The sequence below is a fragment of the Mastigoproctus giganteus genome, chromosome 4, assembly GCF_048544385.1.
Source record: "Mastigoproctus giganteus isolate SK-2022 chromosome 4, ASM4854438v1, whole genome shotgun sequence".
NCBI lineage: Eukaryota > Metazoa > Arthropoda > Arachnida > Uropygi > Thelyphonidae > Mastigoproctus > Mastigoproctus giganteus.
Genome location: NC_143578.1, coordinates 90,996,732 through 91,019,693, shown reverse-complemented (window position 1 = coordinate 91,019,693; position 22,962 = coordinate 90,996,732). Strand labels below are relative to the sequence as shown.

General features: G+C 37.1%; 1 protein-coding gene across 1 annotated transcript in view; it reads left to right on the top strand.

The window, feature by feature from the left end:
- The first annotated feature begins 3,775 nt into the window (after positions 1-3,775).
- Tbc1d22 (TBC1 domain family member 22) overlaps positions 3,776-22,962 on the top strand; it is a 122,885-nt gene continuing 103,698 nt past the window's right edge. Inside the window, exons 1-2 of the mRNA XM_090371674.1 lie at positions 3,776-3,998; positions 12,050-12,151. Of these exons, the coding sequence (XP_090227800.1) occupies positions 3,919-3,998; positions 12,050-12,151 (182 nt within the window). The 5' untranslated portion in view covers positions 3,776-3,918. The remainder of the gene's footprint in view (positions 3,999-12,049; positions 12,152-22,962) is intronic.

Here is a 22,962-nt window from a genome sequence, read left to right as displayed (position 1 = left end):
AATTTTCACATTGTGCAGGCTGCAAAACCTTAAATAACTCACGGAGAACCCTTTCTCCCTTCGCACAATTGGCTAACTACAGTCCTGAGTGAAAGGACATTTAAGCCCACAAATTTAAACATATACACCAACCGTTTATAACTGATTTAATAGTAAAATAAAATAAAATAAAATGATACAAAAGACTGTAAAATAATATTTACAAAAAACTAATTTACAACAAAAATAAAATAAGCAAATAAATTAAAATGCATTAAAATATAAATTTAAAAGCGATAAAAACACTATTGAAGCTTTCGGAGGTGTCTGCCTCCTTCCTCAGCAATAATGAAATTTAATTTAAGCGACACATCCTTAAGTACCAGGTTCACGGCACACGTGGATGACCAGGCGCATACTCGGTATTCCTTTCACTTGTACCAGAACCGGAAGTGGTCTGGGGACGTGGAAAACTAAAACGTTTATCTCTGGCAAAAACCACCGCCTCAAAAAGGGGGTGAAGCCAAACTCCCCTGTCTCTGTTCATGCTATTGTTGCCAGAGGATCCAATCCACAGACTTTCCAGCCACTTGCGGTCCCAGAATCTATGCGCCCGGTCAAGGATGACAGTGTTGTCGGGGGAGATCTGGTGTTGTTTTTCCCAATAGTGCTCGGCAATGGCGGATTTATTGAGCTCTGCGGTCCGTATCGCTCTTGAATGTTCCCCCAGACGGTCCATACAATAGAGAGGAAGAGCCCACTCGGGTAGTTCCGCCTGTGAGTCCAATAGATGTGATTTGGTAGGCGTAAAACACTGATAGCCATCTACAGAAGAAGATAAAAATAAAAAATAATAAAATAAAATAAATAAATAAATAAAAAGAGACACAGAACACGCATGGAGAGGACTCAAGGAGAACCTCCCTCAGGAACCTGCTCACTACTAATCATCTAAAACCAGCGATCGCAAGAATAACCCCATGGAGATGCGGATCTTCCCATGATGAAGAGAACCACAGCCATTGCTAACAGACTAACAACGGACCTGACCAGTGTTCATAGCTGAGGACAAATCTGGATACCAAACGCTACCAATGACAGAGAAGACCGACGAAGATAGAGAAACTCCAAGTTGCTGCCTCAATGGAGCCATATTGGCTCAAGGCTCTGCACTCTCTTGTGCAGTGCAATTCTTTTACTCCCACACCCGGCAGGGGAGGGAGGTGACGGCTTGCTGTCTCCTCTCTTCCCTGCCACACCATTCCTTCCCTCTGGTGGGGCATGGGCATGCCTCACTGAATAATTGGGGGTCACCTACCCTATCGACCCTCTTCTTCCTATTTCACCCCCCCAGCCTTCACTCTCCCCTCCCAGCACTTTCTCTTGCACAGTGTATAGCCCTACACGTCCAAATTTAAAATACACCAAAAAAAAAAATTCGCCCAACCTTTTAGGCACTTCAGAAACAGGCCTTCAGCGTCAAACCCCATATTAGCGCTTTAATGTAAGTGAATTAAAATCAACCGCGGTCGTTCCAATTTTATTTTAGGTCCTAGCCACTAAAATCCCAGGAAAGTAAGTGGTAGGACCTGCCAGAGTACAATTGACTCAATGGTAACACCCGGCTAGCCTCCACGTGGCGAGGTATGGGCAACGTCGGGTCCCATTAGGGGCCTGGCGGCCAATAAGCCGGATAAACAATGGGCACAACATATAACACTACTAATGACCCACACACTTCTAAATCTCTGGCTTTGACAGGGTACTGTCACCGATACATAGAGCATTCGCGGAGATGGGAGAAATCCCAGGAGCCGCTAGACCCTCAATATACCTCATACCTCATAGTTCCGCCTGTACCGCTTACCACAGCGTATGTTCCCTACTATCCGGGCCTGTCGGATCGCATTGCGAGGATGCTTCGCGATTTTCAGACACGCTGTGTGCAGCTCCCGGGCCGGAGGTTGCACACAGTAGTGACACAGGTCAAAGACCCCATTACTAGGGATTCTAGTAGTGGGGTTGTATATGAGATCACATGCCCGGATTGCGGGGAATGTTACGTGGAGGAGACAGGACGGCGTCTCAAGGACCGTCTGGGGGAACATTCAAGAGCGATACGGACCGCAGAGCTCAATAAATCCGCCATTGCCGAGCACTATTGGGAAAAACAACACCAGATCTCCCCCGACAACACTGTCATCCTTGACCGGGCGCATAGATTCTGGGACCGCAAGTGGCTGGAAAGTCTGTGGATTGGATCCTCTGGCAACAATAGCATGAACAGAGACAGGGGAGTTTGGCTTCACCCCCTTTTTGAGGCGGTGGTTTTTGCCAGAGATAAACGTTTTAGTTTTCCACGTCCCCAGACCACTTCCGGTTCTGGTACAAGTGAAAGGAATACCGAGTATGCGCCTGGTCATCCACGTGTGCCGTGAACCTGGTACTTAAGGATGTGTCACTTAAATTAAATTTCATTATTGCTGAGGAAGGAGGTAGACACCTCCGAAAGCTTCAATATTGTTTTTATCGCTTTTAAATTTATATTTTAATGCATTTTAATTTATTTACTTATTTTATTTTTGTTGTAAATTAGTTTTTCGTAAATAATCATATTTTTGTAAATATTATTTTACAGTCTTTTGTATCATTTTATTTTATTTTATTTTACTATTAAATCAGTTATAAACTGTTGGTGTATATGTTTAAATTTGTGGTATGAATAATCCCAACCTTAGAGGCCTTATTGTAGATATAGAACATTTAAGAGTTCCTCTATTCGCAGATGGGATTTGAAACTCGTCACTTCTCCAAACGAGCAACAAGGAACGAAACGACTATATTGTCATTGGGGACAGGACTAGGGGAATACGAATAATTTTGCTCCTATCGCCTAAAATTGTAAAAATTGCTTCTATATGTCATTTTAAAACATAAAAAACGTCGTAAATGTTTTATTTTATTTTGCGTTTGAAAAAAAAAAAAATTATGCTGATTAGGGCTGAAGTTGATGAAAAATTCTACGAGAATCCCCTTTAATAAAATATCATATTTCTCTTTAATAAAATATTACATTTTTAATGATGAAATCCGTGTTTAGTTGAAAAAAACATCAGCGATTAAGACATATCGTTCCATATATATTGGCTATAAATTGCATGTGTTCTTTGGTCGATTTTCTGTTTGTTGTATGAAAAACTTGTTCCCGGGAGAAAAAACCATGCTACCTCAACGTTTGACGAACCGGAAAGGTGTTCTAGTTCGCTTCGGTCCATTCCACCCCCTTTTACTAGCTTTATGAACGGAAATAAAAAAAAAAAACAAAAACTTATTAGTTTCGTATGTTTGCTTTTAAGTTGACTCACTGAAGGGTCAGCACATATGCAGTTGCAGTATGTGTTTATTTAGTTTAAGTATCAACATAACAAATACATTAGTTACTTGTTAAATACAAAAACAATGAATCATATTCGTTGGTGGGGTTTACATAGATGGTGACTTAATAAACGTAATGATCATTTTATGCAGATATCAATTCAAGGCTGTCAAATCATTTATTTATATTTACATAATCAGCACCATGTGAAATATTATTATTTAAACCGATTAGACAGCGGTGAATTTAATAAAATATGTAAAAATTATTTTTTTTATTGAATTACTAAAATCCATTCTGCTGACGCGTCACTGGTTACGTTTTCTCTTCCAGATTGCGAAGATTGTGTATTCATAATATTGTCAGAGATTTTCGCGAAACATCCACTTTGTACATCTGCTGAAGATACGGTTTGAGAGTATGTAGTGTGAATCGGATCAATCATGGAGGATAACGTTGAGTATACATACTGTAGTTGACCCGTGTCAATGTCTTGAACTTGTGGCAAAAATTTTACCTCGTTTTAAAAGGATTATGTTAACAATTTTCTTAATTAAATCATTATGCAAGGATTTCAGGACAGAACCAGTAGTGAAGTTAGGTCAGCATTCTGGAAAAAAAACTCCAGAAATGTACCCGGCAGGTAGGAGAGTTATTGTTTTTAAACGTTTAAAGGTCTATACAACGTGTTACAGCTGATTTTTAATATTAGTTTTTGTTTTTTTTTTTGTAACCGCAAGTATTACGGAATGTCCCACAGTCTAATTAAAATAGTTAAATACATAAACAATATTTGTATTGTAGAAAACCTTATTGGTATCTCCCTAATATAAAACTTATAATACTTTGTGTAATAGCTTTTTAGGAAATAGGAAACTGTCCATCTCGATACCTGTGGCTTTACGTGGCTGGCACGAAAATACGCACCCGTTTTGAAGTTCCTGAAAACTGACTAACCCATTCTGTTTAGTAGCTCTGTGTTCTGATGTTTACAAACAACCAAGCAAGGCGTTTTGTGAATTAATTAACCTGTATTAATAGTGACACTTAAAATCAACGGGGCAAAGTTTGCCTTACGACTACAGTACATAAATTCTCTTTCGTTTTCATGACAATTCAGAATTTATATTTTTCCATAGCCCTAGTTTTACCAGTCACTGGCGATTTAGCTTCAGATAATAATAACAAATGAAGAACGGATTCATCACATTTTGGGGAAGAGTGGGAATAACAGCATATAATTATGTTTTGCAGATAACACAGAAGCAGACCATACAAGAACATGCTTTTGGAATAAACTTTGAGTTGGGGAATTATTAGCTTAATATCCACCCATTCAACGAAAGTGCAGAGTATTTGTTTTGTCAGAGATGAACAGTTTAGCGTAGCTGTAACAAAATGGAATTTAATAAGACATGTTAAGGAAAATATGAAAATTCAATGGAAAATATACCACTCAATTACCAGTATACATAGCTAGGTTAAATAGGTCTTAAGAAGTTTCAAGTAAGGTTTGTGGTTATTAATAAAAATGAAATAAATAATTTCATATCAAATCAAACAATTGGCTGAACTCGAGAATATGGGTACACCTTGTCACCATGTTTTGGGCATGGCCAAATTTGGGACAGATTCAAGCAAAAGAAGTGTGGGTTTTTTAATATGACTTTCATTTTTGCTAGTGAAAAAAAGGTTAGGCTAGTTTATGCCAGTAATTCCGGACGAATTCAAGCAAAAGAAGCCATTTCTTCCAGAGGTGTACCCATAATCTGGAGTATAACCAAACAATTTATGAATGTATAACATTTTTAGTTTTAAATATCTGTTTTCATTTATATGCATAAACTGAATCCTGTTTATTGTAAGGTTTAGATTGTAACATGTCCAATGATGAAATACAGAATGGAGAAAAAATATTTTAATAGCTAATACATTTAAGTACAAATTTTTTGTATTTGCAAATCAGAAGTAGCAGTTAAGCACATACGGTTACAATACAACACAGGGTCAGATCCATATATATATATATATATATATATATATATATATATATATTTTTTTTTTTTTTTGCTATAGTGATGATGATATATGTAATAAACAGTAATTAAACTAACATCATAAAACACACTTTGTTCCATTATACTTAGGCCCCGGTGGTGGGATCATTTTTCCTGTGGAATTTACTGTTAGTACAGCACATAATTTTACAGATTTTAGCTGTAAGATTTTCAACTGATCCATTCCCCCCTCCCTCCTTTTTTTTTTTTTTTTTTTGTATTACTTTTAGTATCATTCCTACAGTACAGGAATCCCTCTCAAACTACTGGGATTGTATTCCTGAAAAGTACTGCAATGTCAAGACTAAGATCCCATAGAAAATAGGGAGTTAGAAAAAAAACAATAAATATTCCAATAAAATATATGAAAAGACAAAATAGTAAACTTCATTTTTGATTTAAGCAATATAAATATAAAGTCTATCAAGTACTTTTATCTTTTGTTCCTATGTCACTACTTTTCCGGCTCTTTACACATTCACTTTCACCATTTGTTGGATGTTTAGATGTCATAATAAAGGGTAAAAATGTTAGTTTATAAATAAACATTGTAATCTTCAAAGCATTTTAAAAACAAGTCCAAAATATGTCCAGAAAAAATATTAGTCAAAAACACAACCTACTGAGAGATAGTGACATGTCCATGCACAACACTGCTTGTAATGGTATTGAGTGCATCAGTTAGAAGGTAAGAGTTTAAATGAATTCCATCCCTCTGTAATACCTACTAGACTCCCCATAATGTACAGGAGGTGGGAGCAATAATTGTTCTTTTCTTTCATTTAAAGAGACTGGACTGAAGCAGCAGTTAAGACATACTGTTACAACAAAACACAGGGTCAGATCCATACTTTTTTTTTTGCTGTAGTGATGATAACATATGTAATAAACGGTAATTAATTAATATCATAAAGCACGGTTTGTTCCAATATACTCAGGCTGGATTGAACAGTATACACAAAACATAATGTTAGTTGCAAAAATCTGGGAATGCAGATTTATAAAGAGTAATCCCAGACCTGTGGTAGGCAAAATATTCCTATATAAAACTGTTACTAATTTATGGTTGTCAGTAGTGTGGCTTGTGATATAAGAAAGTAATGGTTGCAAATTGTATTTTGATTTCTGGAACTATAAAGTTTCAGAAATGAAATTTATTGGTTTTGAGGAAATTGGCAATATAGAATTTGAATATGGCCATTATAATATGTACAGAAAGGATAGATTTGACAGGGGGTGGGGAGAAGAATTATGTTAGTTAAGAAGCACATAGATTCTAAAACAGTACATCCACTAGATAAGGGGTAGTATAATGTTGAATATGTCTGGTATGACATAAACACTGAGAAAACAAAGATGAGGATAGGAATTCATTATAGGCCAAATGACTGTGAAAAGTATAATGAACAACTCTATAGACAAAGAAGATCAACAAAACAGATGTTGTAGCATGGGGAATTTTAACTTTCCAGATATATAGTGAAACTTGTGGTAGTTCTTGTAGTTCATTTAGTAGCAGAACATTTCTCAATTTGCTTGAAGACTTCTGTAAGAGCAACAAGAGAAAGCAATATTCTTGATCTGGTTATCAAATCAAGAATATTGCTTTGTCTGAAGAAACCCTTAGGCACCAGTGATCATAGTGTATTAACGTGGGAGATATTCATAGAAATAACTACTGTTATTTCTTTGAGTAAAGAGAAGGGATTTTGTTTTCACAAAGATGTGAAAGCAATTATAGTGGACTTAGATTTTTTTAAAACCTTTTTCAATGGGAAGAACTAATGTTTTTAAACAAAGTATAAATGTAAAATGGGAAGTGTTCAGAGAGGTAATCATAGTCTACCTAGTGTTTAGATCAAAATGGATATCAGATAAACTGATGAGTTTCATGCAATGAAGAAAAATACATGAGTTGATTATAAATTGTCAGAGGATATGTGTCTTACAGTATGAACTAATCTGCAATCTTGTTTGTACATGAGTGTATCAATCTGTTAGGTGATGTTGATGAGATCATTATTAGACTACAATAATCTCCCTTGACTGGAGGAGTGCTAATATCTCTGCAATCCACAAAAGAGGTGAAAAAGATGTGAAGGCAACTATAGACCAGTGAGTCTGACTTCAAGGGTAGGAAAGATCATGGAGTCTGTAGTTAAGGATGTAATACAGGACCATCTGGATAGGAATGGTATCCTTAATGGGTCATAGTATGTGTTTGCAAAGGGGATGTCTTTCTTGATGAATGCCTGTTAATTATTATGACAAAATTATAAAATAGGTGGATCCATGAAACAACTCTGACATTATTTACCTTGACTTCAGAAAAGCTTTGATATGGTTTCTCCATGAGAGGGAATCATATATAAATTGCAAAAAAATAAGATTACTGGTAAGATCCTTCTTTGGATCAAGGGCTGGCTAAAAGATAGGAGACAGTGAGTAGCATAAATGGACATCCTTCAAGGATCAGTATAAAGTTAGCTGATGATTTAAAGATAGGAAGGGTGGTTAATGACCAGAACCAGGTACAAATGATCTGTAGCTAGCTTTGCACTTGGGGAATAGATATTCATGAGTTACTTGTAAGCTGGGAGAGTGGCATTAAAAGTAGTCCAAGACAAAAGAGACTTACAGGGGGGGTTACACTTCAGTCAGACATGGAATTTTCCATGACAGGCTGCTAGGAAGGCACATGGTATACTTGTTTTTGATATGTGAGGCCTTCACAAGTAGGGAAATGGATGTCATTGTCCCTCTATGTAAGACAGTGGTGAGACTGCATAATGCCAAGGTCTTGAGGCCACAATTGAAGAAAGATAGTTTCTAAATAGGGATCAAAGAAGGGCTACTAGATATGTGCGGGGGGGGGGTACTAATTGATAACAATATGAAGAATGGCTTAGAAGGTGCGGACTGCAAACTTTGGCAATGTGATATCTTGGAGATGGGCAGGGGGGCCTGATAGAGGTATATAAGGCCTGAAGGGAATTGCTAGAATGAATGAGGGAGATAATATTTTTGCTGGTAGAAGAGAGAAGAACCTGGCAGCCCAAATACCAAATTTTGGGAAGGAACAGAAGTTTACTTTTATCTCATGAAGTTATTATTATTTATTATTATTAGCCATACGGTGCAAGGAAGCCTGAGGCTTATGCTGCACCAGCCAAAAAAAATTTGAGTTACCCTGTGTGTGTGTGTGTGTGAGAGAGAGAGAGAGAGAGAGAGAGAGAGAGAGAGAGAGAGAGAGAGAGAGAGAGAGAGAGAGAGAGAGAGAGAGAGAGAGAGAGAGAAGTAGAAGGAAATCACCAAGAAAGAGAAGAATGATGATATCCAGCTGAGGACCCTGGGTGTGCCAAGCCCATACTCACCAGATGTGAGCCCCTGGGGTTATATCATGAAATTTTACTTTTATCTCAATTGTGGCCTCAAGACCTTCAATTGTGGCCTTTTCAGTAGCATGTAGTTCATTGGAATGAATTGTTTGAAGTGATTGAGGTAGAGAGTTTCATAAAGTTTAAAGCAGAATTAGGTAGCCAGTCTTTGGCAGTGGGGAAGGTATGAATGAGATTTTTTTTGGAAGATGCAGAAAAAAATCCACTTTCTTAAATCATTTAGCCTTTATAATTTTATAATATTGAGTTATGTTAATGAATTGATAGACCACTGTTTTATCATGTGGTAGATTAAGTAATTTGAAATGATATGATACAAATGATTTGATTTGATTTGATTGAAATGATACAAATTAAAGGAATTGAACCACCTCAGTGCTAGAAACTTAAACTATTTATGGCTATATTTCAGGAACTCACTGTTTCCCATTTTCATGCCTGTTAACATGATCCAGGAGTGGAGTCTCTTGGTCCAGTTTGGGACCAGGCAGCATAAATTGTTATTTCTTTTGTTTGCCTTTAGGTATGTTAATATTAGAAGAAAAAGAATGGATATAAATGGTGTAACTATTCATTCATCAGTCTTTTCCAACTGGACCAAGAGACTCTAATTCTGGATCATGTTAAGAGGCCTGAAGCGGGGAAACAGTGAGTTCTTGGAATGTAGCCATAAATAGTTTGTGTTGGCATTGAGGTAGCATAATTCCTTTAAATTGAATCATTTTGATAATAAATTACTTAATCTACCACTTGATGTATCAATTCATTAACATAATAAGGAACAATCACGTAGATAAGCCTTCTAAGTAATTAACAAGTTACTCAGGGTATTAACGAAGCTAATGTAAGTTGAGATGCCTATGGGTATGTTAACATTAGAAAGAAAAGTATAAATCACAGTGATCCACTGGATATAAATGGTATAGCTATTCATGATATCTTTAGATTGTGGATACACTGAATAAATATTTGCATCTGTAATTCATACATGATGCATTTTTTAGAGACAGGGCTATTGGAAATCTATATGATATGGATTGTTAGTTAAATGATTTTATGGTAATGTAAAGGAAGATGGAAAAACTATTGCAAATAAAAGTGAGTAGAGCAACTGGCACTGATAGAAGTTATCCAATTATATTAAAAGTGCTGAAAAATAGTTAGTTAAACCTTTGACCATAATAATGAGAGCATCCTTGGATTCAGAACTACCTGCAGATTGGAAATGTATCTCCTATTCGCAAGGGTGACTCAAAGAGTGAATTGAGAAACTGCAGATCATAAGTTTGACCTCTGTACAAGGGAAAATAATGGAGTTAATAGTTGAGAAGTAATACAAGGTCATCTTGATAGTAGTGGAGCCATAAAGCAGTCACGGCATGTATTTATTAAAGGTAAGTCAGCTTATGCAATCTAATTAGCTAATATGAGTTTATCACAAAGGAACTAGATGTAAGGAATAATTTTTAGATCATATATTTAGATTTCAGTAAATCCTTTGGCATTATACTGCATGTTTTATTGTGTTAGTATTAATAGCGGCAAATTATGCAAGTGAGTGTATGCAGCAGGCAGAAAAAATACTTCCTACATTGCCTATTAATCCCCTTTATAATTTGTTTAATCCTTCCTTAAATTTATTATAACTACTCACTTTCACAACACCAAATGGAAGTATTTTCCAGGACTCATTTACTGTCTTGCTGGAAGCAAATTTCATGTATCTAACCTGGAATCATCCTTCCTCAATTTAAATTTATGACCCTTATTTGTGTTGCATGAACAAGAGTAAGGATGCCATTAACATTAAAATCTCACTCAATTCATTCAAAGTCTTAAACATCACAGTCTTAGTTTCTTCAATTTGAAGAGCTCAAGTCTTTCTTGGAAAGAGTGTCCAGTTATGCCTGCTGACTAATCTTGATTCTCTTCTCTGCACCCTTTCCAACAGATCCACATCCCTCCTAAAATAAGATAAGACTTCCAGACTGATATTTATTACTTGAGATGTGGTATTACTGTAGCCTTATACAACAAGATAAACATCTCCTAGTTCCTGCTGTCAAAATTTGTGTATATCATTGACAAAACACAGTGAGCTATCCTAGCAGTCTGGCTCTGATGCTCAGGGAACTTCATATCTGACTGTACAATTACCCTAGGCCTTTTTTGTTCTCTACTGCTTTGAGTGTTGGTATGTTACCCTGGGATTAATGCAGTACCTTGCATTTGTCAATGTTAAATCTCATTTGCCACTTCTCAGCGCATCTGCCTGATTTTTCTAAACCCTGATTCCTCTCATTAATGACCCTGCTGACCTTTGCATCATCTGCAATTTTAATGCTGAGCCTGACATGCATTCATTGGTATCATTAATATATATTGTAAATAGTAAGGGGCTCAACACTGAATCCTGAGGGACCCTACTAATTACACTAGTCCAAGAAGAGCAGTGCCTATTAATAAGTGGTAGAAGACAGAGTAGTTACTGTCTTCTCTGAAATATGTGATGTCAAAATTATTTTTTGCATTTAGTTTTTCCTTTGTTACTACATCAGAGTGGTTAGACAAGATATCTCCTTAACAAATCCATGCTGTGATTGCTGTGTAACTGCATTCCTGTCTGTCTAGATGGCTCTGTATTACTCCTTTAACCAGACTCCATTATTTTCTCTGGAACAGAAGTCATGCTTACAGGTTTATAATTATTTCACCCTTTGGATTCCCTTTGTGAATAGGGGAGACATTTGCACATCTCCAATCTAAAGATCCTTTCCTAGAATCTAAGGATGCTCTCATGATATTTCTGCTTCTTTTAAATGTAATTGGGTAGATCCCATCAGCCACAGGTGCATTATTTAGCTTTAACATTTTCTATTCTGCTATTATCTTAGTGCCAATTTAGAATTTGATATACTTTATCCTTTCTATCCCTCAAAACTTTTGCATGTGAATGTAGATGCAGTTTATTTATACTGTTTGTCAGCAATTTGAACAAGATCGTCAATAGTTATGCAATTTATATTTGGTGCACCAATGTGATTCATCCCTTTCCTTGTAGTATTAACATAAGCAAAGAAATCGTTGCTACTTTTCTTTGCATTCTTAGCCAGAGACTTCTTATAATATGCTTTAGCTTGCCTAACCCTCTTAGTGACTTGATTCCAGACTAATGTATGTTTACTGTAGGTTCTGTGTTCCTGAAAATTTATAACCATAACTGTATTTTTCTTCTCTAGCTCCAGTCTCATCAGTTCATCTGACATCCATTTAGATCTAAACCTTGAACAGCATCTCATAGTGGATATAAAAAGCTTAGTAGCTTCTATGATAACTTCCCTGTATGTTTTCTATTTAGAATTTAAAGTTGGTGGTGTCATCATCAGTTGATTCCACTGAAAAGAATTTAAACTGTCTGTGATCATTTTAGTCACCTTTACAAAAGCAAAATCCCCTTGTTTTAATCTTTGGCAATAGTTATATCTTTAAGCAGATCACATGTCAATACACTGCCATGTAGTGGTTCCTTTGTATGGGGATTCCTAATGTATGAAGAGGGACTGCTGATAATTAGATTGAGTTAACTCTGTTCTTGATAATTTTATGCACATGCTGAAAAACATGAATTTAAAATGAATGCACACCTCTCATATCCAGTCATTCAATCTCAACACTTTATGGCAATGTATCCAGTTGTGCTCTCTGGCTTTGTGTGACGGAAGAGTCGGGCACATGTCCTGTTATTAAAGCATGTGGATTTTTCAATTTACATCTTGCTCACTGTCATTCAGAGGTAATAATGGAGATAATATTCATTATTTAAAGAGGATACAAACTGCATCTAAAGTGCAGAGATTTATACTTTGTAAACTGACATTTATACTTTGTGTTAGTTAAATATTTGATTAACAAAATTCATAGATTGCATGTTATTCAATCAGTTTAATTTCAGTGTTTTTTCTGTACTGCTGGTCCTTCACATAACTATATTGAACAATGTTAAGATCCTGAGCTTGTGTCAACAACTGGTATCGGAGAAATCTTTCACTTTTGTCCAGTTGCATCTTGCTATTGCCTAATGTGGATATTGTCCTTGCTGAAGAAGTTCCACTAATGATAAGTTTCTCACACAGATGGAATGTCTATAATACCTGCAAATCTTGTTTGCGGTGTTTAGAGTGGCTTGTGAATTTTTGTTCCGGAGTGGAATAAAGGTAAACGTTTCTTTCCTGTGAGGTGTGTACTGCTTTGGGACATCTGTGTTTGTATGATATCCATTGTGTTAGCCAGTAAATTCTTATGATGTTAGTGTGGCTGCAGAAGCCCTGATTTCTGCCCTATATAGTGTCACTGGATGAATAACATGATACATGTATCTTTTGAAGTTTTTTTTTTATCTCTGTTATGTAGTAGATATCCTTGAAAAGTTAAGTTTTGTCTTAACTTTTCATCAAAGATGATGCCCAAATCTTGGTGGTAAGTATTTGGAATCTGATTACCATTCAAACCGAATGGTGTGACATGTTCTGGATTTGGTTTTAGAGAGAAGGTGATATGTCATGGGATCTTCACTTTGTGTGGTCCAAATGAGCTCTGTCATCTGCATAAGATTATTTCAGTTTTGTTTGCTGAGAAGGGGTGAATTATGGCCCTAAAGAGGAGAGAGAGAATGACTCCTCGTGGCACTCCTTAGTGTTTATTGAATATTCTCTGTTATTAACAGTCATTAAAATTCTTTGGATAACTGTGATAATAAGAGGCTTATCACATTTCCTTTATCTTGTAATAATGTTCTAGTAGCTGTAACAGCATCAACATTGACTGAATAAAAGGCTGCTTGTATATCCAGTAATTTTATAACAATCTTGCTGTTGGCTTTGAAGTTTTGTATTATCATGTTGATAGTATGTAGGAGATTATTTATAATTGACTTGTTTTTTAGTGAGATTTATAATGTATCTGTGGTGTTTGAGATGGAAGCAGGTATGCAGTACAGATTGATAGTATTATTTTCTCATAGAAGCTTAAGGAGGTTAGGTGCTTTTGCTACAGGTCTGAAGTTAACAGTGTACCTGCTGTTTTGATATTGGCTGGATGCTGTATGTGTTCCATTCCTTTGGAAAGTAGTTTTTTTTTTTTTTTTTGGATAATTCCACTATAAATAGTCAGCAGAGGATCAGCTAGAATGATTCCCACTTGTACACAGTTGGCCATTTGATCGACCGAGTATAGCTAGATTTTCAGATAGCTATATTTTTAGTGATTGAAGATGTAATATTAAAACCCCCACATATAATTTTTATTGATTTTTGATGAGAGTAATTTATGCACCAACTGGTTATGTATCTCTTTTAATATCATATTTAAGCATGCCTTGTTCTCTTTTAAGTATGATACTTAAGAGATCAGGGTACCATACCTGAACTTCCTTTTCAGTATGATTACAAAATCATTTTGTTCCCAGTGTATTAGCCATGCCACCAGTATCTCTTGAATTTAAATGAATGTTATGGAACTTAGCTGAGTGGTTAGTGCAGGAGTCCAGAAGCAGTGGCGGATCCAGAAAAACATCACAGGAGGGGCACCATTTGTGCCTTGAACAAATATGACACCCAAACATAATGTGACTGGCAGATACAGGCACACACTAAAGTCTGAATTACTTTGAAGTAAACATTACGCACGACCAAACTGCATGGTGCCTTGAGCTAGAATGGTGATCACATCAGCATCAGTGTTGCCAACTGTAGTCAGTTGAAAATAGCTGAGCCACAATGCAAAAATAGATAAAATCCTATGTTAACAATGAAAAAAAATAATTTTTTTTTCTTAACTAAAGGGAATTTAAATGATTGGTGTATATTCTCCAAAAAACGACAAGGAGGATACGTGCCCGGTGCCCCTACCCTGAATCCGCCACTATCCAGAAGCACACAATTCAGTTGACCGTGGTTCTAGCTCATGTTACTGCTAAATATGATAACGATTGTATTCTTGTCAGAAGAATTAGTTGCAGACCCCTGCCTAATATGGGCATGCCAGAGTATAAATAGAACATTCACTTCCATAGATGTTGATATAAAATATTTATTTAGCTTATCCATCAATCATCCATCTAGAGTCTTCATTATGGGGGTGAATTAGTGAAAACTTATTTTGCCATAATATACATTACAAGTACTCATTATTTCTCAGCATGGTTCTCCTCCATTCTCAGTATACCTATTCCACTGATTCATGATGTGGTATTAGGCAGAAATTTGATTTGGATAGTTGCTGAACCACTACTGTGCTACACATTGCACTTGGTGGCTAACATAAAAATGTCAAGGTTTCAGATAGGTGATTTAACTCTTTAAATAAATCATGTTTGAACCAATCAAGGTGAGTATTTGGTGGTTTGGAATGGTTTCTGCTGATAGGTACTTGATTGTTGATACCACTATATTTGCAATAAGATAGCATATGTTGCAAACACAACTGTATATCCTATTTGCAACATAAAGTTGCTGGTTTTAGACTGACTGTTCAGAAACTGCAGCATCTCTTACTGTTCATTTCTTGGTGTTCAGATGATCTGTCATTTTTTTGTGCAGATCTTTTGATTTTCTCCTGATCTCCAAATTTTTGGAGATATGGATATTTGTGTTAAATTGTCTATGGTGGATGAATTTTTATTGTCCACATGGATAAAATGTGTGTGTGTGAATATAGAAAATAAAAATGAAATCACTTTTCATCTTCTTGTTTGTAATAATACAGAAGCTTATTAGCTGTGTGAACTCTGTAGTAATATTCACTTATCTAATATCAGTATAAAGATACAGACCTATTAAAATTTAAAAGGTTCATAGCTTCAGATAGTTAACCTTTTCATGGAGACATTATCCATCCAGAAGTGAATGACACAGGGGCATTCCTAAGGTATGTGGCACCTGGGTGCCAACTGAAATTTGGCATCCCCTTTAAATTTTTCTTCATATGTGTATGTAAGTTTCAGGTTCCCCTTGAATGTTGGTGCTTGGGTGCAGTGCACCCCTTGCACCCTCAGGATGGCTTGCCTCTGACTACACAGATCCTCAGTGAATTGTTTCCTCTTTGTTCTGTCAACAGCAAATTTTTGAAAAGTAACAACACATAGTTGCCACATACTAATAACTGTGGGCACTAATTAAAATCAGGGGCTGTATGACATGTAAATTCTCACCCTGATAAACCTATTTGATTATATGAAATTGAATTTTTAATTTGTAACTGTTTTAAGCATTATCAGAGTTGCATCAAATGTGATAGAGAAGTTGGAAATAGTCAGAAAATTCTGAATCAATCTTAGATGATGGTTGAATATGAAAAATTTAGTATTTGTATTTATGTTGAAGCCTCTGGTCATAGCACTGCTCCTCTTTTTCTAAGAGATTATTAAATTTAACCCCAGGGGTCACATCTGATGAGTATGGGCTTGTTTGGCACAATCAGGGTCCTGAGCTGGATATCATCATTCTTCTCTTTCTTGGTGATTCCTTTCTACTTCTCTCTCTCTCTCTCTCAGTGTAACTTGGAATTTTTTTTTTTTTTTTGGTTGGTGCAGCATAAGCCTTTATAACATGCTGAAGGAAAAAGAAGAAAATGAAGAGGAGGAGACTAAAGAAATATTTACAGCCAGTCATGGTTGGTTTTTTCGATTTAAAAAACCGTGTTGGGCTTCACAATGTTCGTATCTCAGGTGACAGTGCAAATAAAGACACTTCTGCAAGATTTCCCAGTGAATTGAAAGACATCATTGAGGAAGGTGGCTACAAGGACAAATAAATTTTCAATGCAGACGAAATTGGACTGTTCTGGAAAAAACTGCCCTCACGAACTTTCTTAGCTGAAAACAAAAAGGCCCAACTTGGATATAAAACATCAAAAGATCATTTAACACTTTTATTGGGTGGAAACTCATGTGGGGATTTTAAATTGAAGCCTCTACTCATGTTCAGAGCAGAAAACCCAAGAGCTCTAAAGCAGTGGTCTCAAACTGGCGGGCTGCATCCAGCCCTCCGAAGCAATTTTACACGGCCCGCGAATACATTTCAGTTATGTATTTGTTGTAAATACGGTGCTTATATTCACTCTCATTTTGTTAAAAAAAAATTCCGGCCTGTCAGCTGCTTTCAGATTGTGCATTCGGCCCGCATGCAATTTGAGTTTGAGACCACTGCTCTAAAGGGTTGCGTAAAAAGCATATTGCCCCTAATTTGGCAATCCAATTTGGCATGGATTACAAGAGAACTGTTTACAGAATGGTTCATAAATTATTTTTGTCCAACGGTTTAACGTTACTGCAAAGATGAAGGAATGGAGTTCAAAATTTTGTTGCTTTTAGACAATGCACCAGGCCATCCACCTGAAATTTCTGATCTCAATGAAAATATAAAAATATGCTTTCTTCCACCTAACACAATGTCTCTCTTATAACCCATGGATCAAGGTGTAATTGCTACATTCAAGACGTATTATCTGCGGCGAACTTTTTCCCAAGCGATTGAAGCTTCAACAGGAGTGGAATCATCATCTTTACAAACATTTTGGAAAAATTACAACATCAGGAATGCAATCGAAAATATATCTGCATCTTGGCTAGAAATCACTGCCAACAACATGCGTTCTGTTTGGCAGCCTGTTTTGCCCCATTTGGCAAATGATTTCACTGGCTTTGAATCGCAAGTTCAGACAATTGCTGAAGACATTGTGAAGATCGGAAAAGACTTGGGGTTCGAAACTTTGGACACTGCCAATGTACATGACTCCATTGACTCACATGCAAATGACTTAGATGATGCAACTCTAATTGAAATTGATGAGCGAACTGCTTATGAAGAAGAGGAAAACAATTCTGAAGTGGCATCAAAAGAATTTTCAATAGAAGAATTGGAGAAAGTTTTTCAGGGAGTTGACATGGCCTGCGAGGCGATTATGAATGGAGATCTGAATGTTGAACGTAGCATCAAGATACGGCAAATTTTACAAGATGGGATTCGATGCTACAAAGACCTGTATGCTGAGAAAAAGAAGAGAAGACTTCACCAGACCTATTGAAATACCTAAATAAACAAGGCTTTTTTCTCATCTCTCATGATGTTACCTTTTCATTAATAAAATTTTTGCAGTATTCTTTTAATTGGCTATCAAATGCAAATTGTTTATAGATTTAATATAATTTGTTTATAGACCGTTTCTCTGGTACGCATTCAGTTAAAACCCATTATATAATTATACCTCAATCAGCACGGTTTCACATAACACGGAACAGTTTCGGTACTAATTATCAGTGCTATGCGGGGTATTGCTGTATTTGCATTGTTACATTCATACTATCATGTTATTCTGTCATGCTTTGTTGCAAATTACACATGCAGCTTTAATGAGATCTGCAAGAAATGACAGTATCCACGCATAATACGTTATCAAATTTATGACTTGGCTCATGATTTCAATGAATATAAGCCCGAGATGGTGATGCTACACATTTCATTTCGCAATGAGGAAACAGAGTTACTGTCAGAGATGAAATATGTCAAGATCTGCGACAACAATGAAGAGCTCATACTAGAACAGCGTAAATTGTATGAATCTGACTCGGACATTCGCACAACAATCGAAATACGTTAGATGTGTCAAGACAACGACAATGGTGATCCTGACGAAGCATGCGGTAATAATCTGTATAGCCTTGTAACGTGATTGCAAGAAAAACATCCCTTTTGAAACTTTTACAATCATCTAAACAGCAAGATGATTGAGGATCTAAGGCTTGCCACGCTCAACTGCTTCAGTAATACAGACTGGTACTGTAATGCCTATATTACATGTGCTTCAACTGGTAAGGCTGAAATGCATGTAATGTTTCTAGGTGGTAGATGACTCTCATCAACTGGTGCAATACCACCACTTTGCTTATTGGAAGCTTGAAGTGGTGGAACCCATGTTTAGTCTCCAGAGCTAAGTTCTGGTCAACCCTTCCCCATCTCTACCATCATGCAGTATGTATGACTTTTGAGGTTATGATGAACATTTTGGCGAGATCCAATCTTCCTTACGTTTCGAGGGTACAGCTCTAAAACGGTGTTTGCAGGCCGGCCGCTAGTTAGTACACTGACCGAACCTATTGGTAATTCTTTAGGAGGCTTCCGGATCAGCTAGTGTATAATCTTGCTACCTCTACTCTGCCAGATAGTGACTGGAGGGAGTCCGAGTAGTGTGTATGTGGGGGGTATTGTCGAGGCCACGTTATGTCAAGGATCTGGGAATATGCTTACCATGTGTACGCCATATCCAAAAATTTCATTACTTCATACAGCATGTCCAACACACTTTTTCTTACTATTGAATACACCATGAATTGTCAAACTAATAGAGTTAGCTTATCTGCGAAAAGATCTAAACCTCCCAAACACTTCCTAATTCATTTCACAAATATACATGGTCTCAATTCTAATCTCAACGATGTCCATTTCCACTTGCAGTCTGCCAAACCCCATGTACTTTTTCGGACAGAATCTCAGTTATTGGTTGATTCAACTACTGCTCATCTCAGTTGTCCAATTATTCGCTGTATGATTCCTTTCGCCTCAAAGGTGGTACTTGTGCATATGTCCATTCCGATATTCCCTGTCAGAGACTTGTAATTTGGAATCTCCTCTTTTCAATCTTCTTTGACTTAAAATCTCTCTACCTCATTGTGTCAAATTCATCTGTTGTCTCTACCGTTCTCCCAACTTGACTAATCACTTGGAGCTCTTTAACTTCCTCTCTTTGCAACTTGACTTTCTCCAGTCCAACTTTCCTAACAGTGAGGTAATTTTCCTTGGTGATTTTAATGTTCACAACTCCAGCTGGCTTCCATTTTCTAGTCACACCAACCCAGCTGGTCGAGATGCTGAGGCTTTTGCAATTACTGACCTTGCATAGATTAGAAAACAGGCCTTGTGCATCCTGTGGCATTATATCATCAAAGTTTCTTGCAATAATGTTCAGCGACTGCGGAGTGTTCAAAATTAGCCGTTCGCAGAGCCACCTCATGTTCAGAAACCCGATCTTTCAGTCTTCTACCAGACTCACCTACATAACACCCCCCACAATCCGGACACGTAATACGGTATACAGAACCACTCCGTAAGAAAGGAGGAACAGGTGTTTTCACCTAAGAAATAATGGATTGTAATTTCATCCCCGGAAGTTGCACTCATCGTATATGATGGAGACGCAAAATCCTAACAAGACGTTCCGATACACCCGGATAATAGGGGATGTAGGCGGTAGAGATAAATTGATTGGCATGAGGCGGGTTAGATTTCATAACAAATTCGTGAGCCTGAAGCTCACATCTATCTAGAACACAAGGTGGATAGATGCAATTTGAAAGCTCCACCCTAATTTTTAAAATCTCCAATTGCCTGTCACCTGTTGAACTAGAGTGTGTCCAAGCACCGGAGAATAATGTACACGCAGTGCTATGTAAATGACCAGGGGCGTACGCAGAGCCATAATTGGTAAATTGGCCTGTGCACATTGGCTTCCTAAAAACGGAAGTTACTAAACGCGAATCCAAGGGTTGGAATAACACATACAAAAAAGGAAGGGTATTATCAACCTCTAGTTCAATCATAAACTGAAGATAGAAACGTCGCTCTCTACAGATGATATTTGTACTGCTCTCAATCTCTGTTTAATGGGGGTGTGATCATGTTCAATGACTCTGTTTTGCTAAAAATACAGGGCACAGCTATGGGTGCCGCTGTTAGTCCTATCATGGCCAATATCGCTATGGAAGAACTTGAGAGTCAGATTTTCTTGAACTTACCAATTCCTATCACTCTCTGGTGTCATCACATTGACGAGATTTTTGCAATTGTACCCCGGGGATCAGAATCCGGCCTGGTGCAATATCTCAATTCCCTGTCGCCTGTCATTCAGTTTACGATTGAACTAGAGGTATATAATACCCTTCCTTTTTTGGATGTGTTAGTCCAACACGTGGATTTCACGTTTAGTAACTTCCATTTTTAGGAAGCCAATGTGCGCAGGCCAATTTACCAATTATGGTTCTGCGCACACCCCTGGTCATTTACATAGCGCTGCACGCATATTATTCTCCCGCGCTTGGATGCACTCTAGTTCGACTGGTGACAGGCAATTGGAGATTTCAAAATTAGGGTGGAGCTTTCAAATTGTGGCTATCCACCTCATGTTCTAGATAGACCTGAGCTTCAGGCTCACGAATTTGTTACGAAATCTAACCCGCCTCGCGCCAATCAATTTATCTCTACCGCTTACATCCCCTATTATCTGGGTGTATCGGAATGTCTTGTTAGGATTTTGCGTCTCCATCATATACGATGGAGACGCAAACTTCAGATGCAATTTCCGGGTAGGAAATTACAATCCATTATTTCTAAGGTGAAACACCTGTTCCTCCTTTCCTACGGAGTGGTTCCGTATACTGACTTGTGCTATTGTAACCATTAATATATACTGAAGTACACCAGTCACAGACTAGCTGAATAAGAGGCACTTCTCTTCGAAAGCTACTATATATTTTAACTCTTTTATCTTATTGTATTTTAACGCTTTTATCTTATTGTATTTTAACGCTTTTATCTTATTGTATTTTAACGCTTTTATCTTATTGTATTTTAACGTTTTTATGTGTCCGGATTGCGGGGAGGTGTTATGTAGGTGAGTCTGGTAGAAGATTGAAAGATCGAGTTTCTGAACATGAGGTGGCTCTGCGAACGGCTAATTTTTAACGCTCCGCAGTTGCCGAACATTATTGGGTTGAGCAGCACAATCTTGATCCCCAATGGGATATTGAAATCGTCGACTGTTCACGTGATTACTGCCAGTGCTCGTGGCTTGAAGCACTACACATAGCCACCAATAATAGTACTATGAATCGGACGAGGGGAGTACATTTACACCCTATTATAGAATGTACTGTATTGCAGTACGATGAGCGCTGGCGATCATCACGTGTACGTAATTCTGCTTTACCGACACCAGACTCGTGATACATGATCACGTACAGCTGACTTGTGCTATTGTAACCATTAATATATACTGAAGTACACCAGTCGCAGACTAGCTGATGAAGAGGCACTTCTCTTCGAAAGCTACTATATATTTTAACTCTTTTATTATATATATTTTAACTCTTTTATCTTATTGTATTTTAACGCTTTTATCTTATTGTATTTTAACGTTTTTATTTTATTTCTGTTTTATCTTATATATATATTATATTTTTATTTTAATAAATTTATTTTAACCAGTTAGTCGGTCATTGCAAGAAACTTTAATGATATAAACTTGCATAGATTGTTCATTTACCTACAAGAATACCTGACAATCCTCACCATACAGCCAACACACTTAATCTTTTTCTCACACACAACCCTTCTAAGTGCACAGTCGAAATGAGAGGTCCTTTAGGCACCTCAGATCACAACTTGGTGATTGTCTCTTCTTCAATGGAGCCTTTATTCCCAACTTCGTATTGTTTGGCATTACAAGAATGCAAAATGGGATGACCTGCGAGATTTCTTTTCCTTGGTCAGATTACTGTTTCAAAACTTCTGATATCAACGCTTGCTCAGATCGTATCAGTGAAATTATTCTTGCAGGAATGGAATCCTTTATCTAAACCTTGGTTTTCCAATAAATGTGGACTAAGGCTGTTCAAGAGAAGAATGTTGCATATCGTAATTGGCTTGTTTCTAATTCTTCAGTTTCATTTTCTGCCTACACCAAAGCTCGCAACAATTGTAAAGCAGTTATTAATCAGTCCAAACTAGAGTTTGAACAGGCTAAGAGTAGAAAACTTGCTTCTTACCCTAATGAAAGCCGAGCATTCTGGTCTCTTGCCAAAGCTATTGGCCGCAACTTTTTCCCATCTCTGCTCCCACCTCTTTCCAAACCAGATGGTTCTGTTGTCACTTCACCCAAGGATAAAACTGACCTACTAGCATCCCATTTTTCTTCCAACTCATGTATTAATGATCTTGGTAAAACATCTCCCACCATTCCCAACACGCTTCATTTAATGCCTCCTGTGGTCTTCCATCAAAAGGATGTCAGTAGGATTTTGACCAATCTTGACACTAAGAAAGTT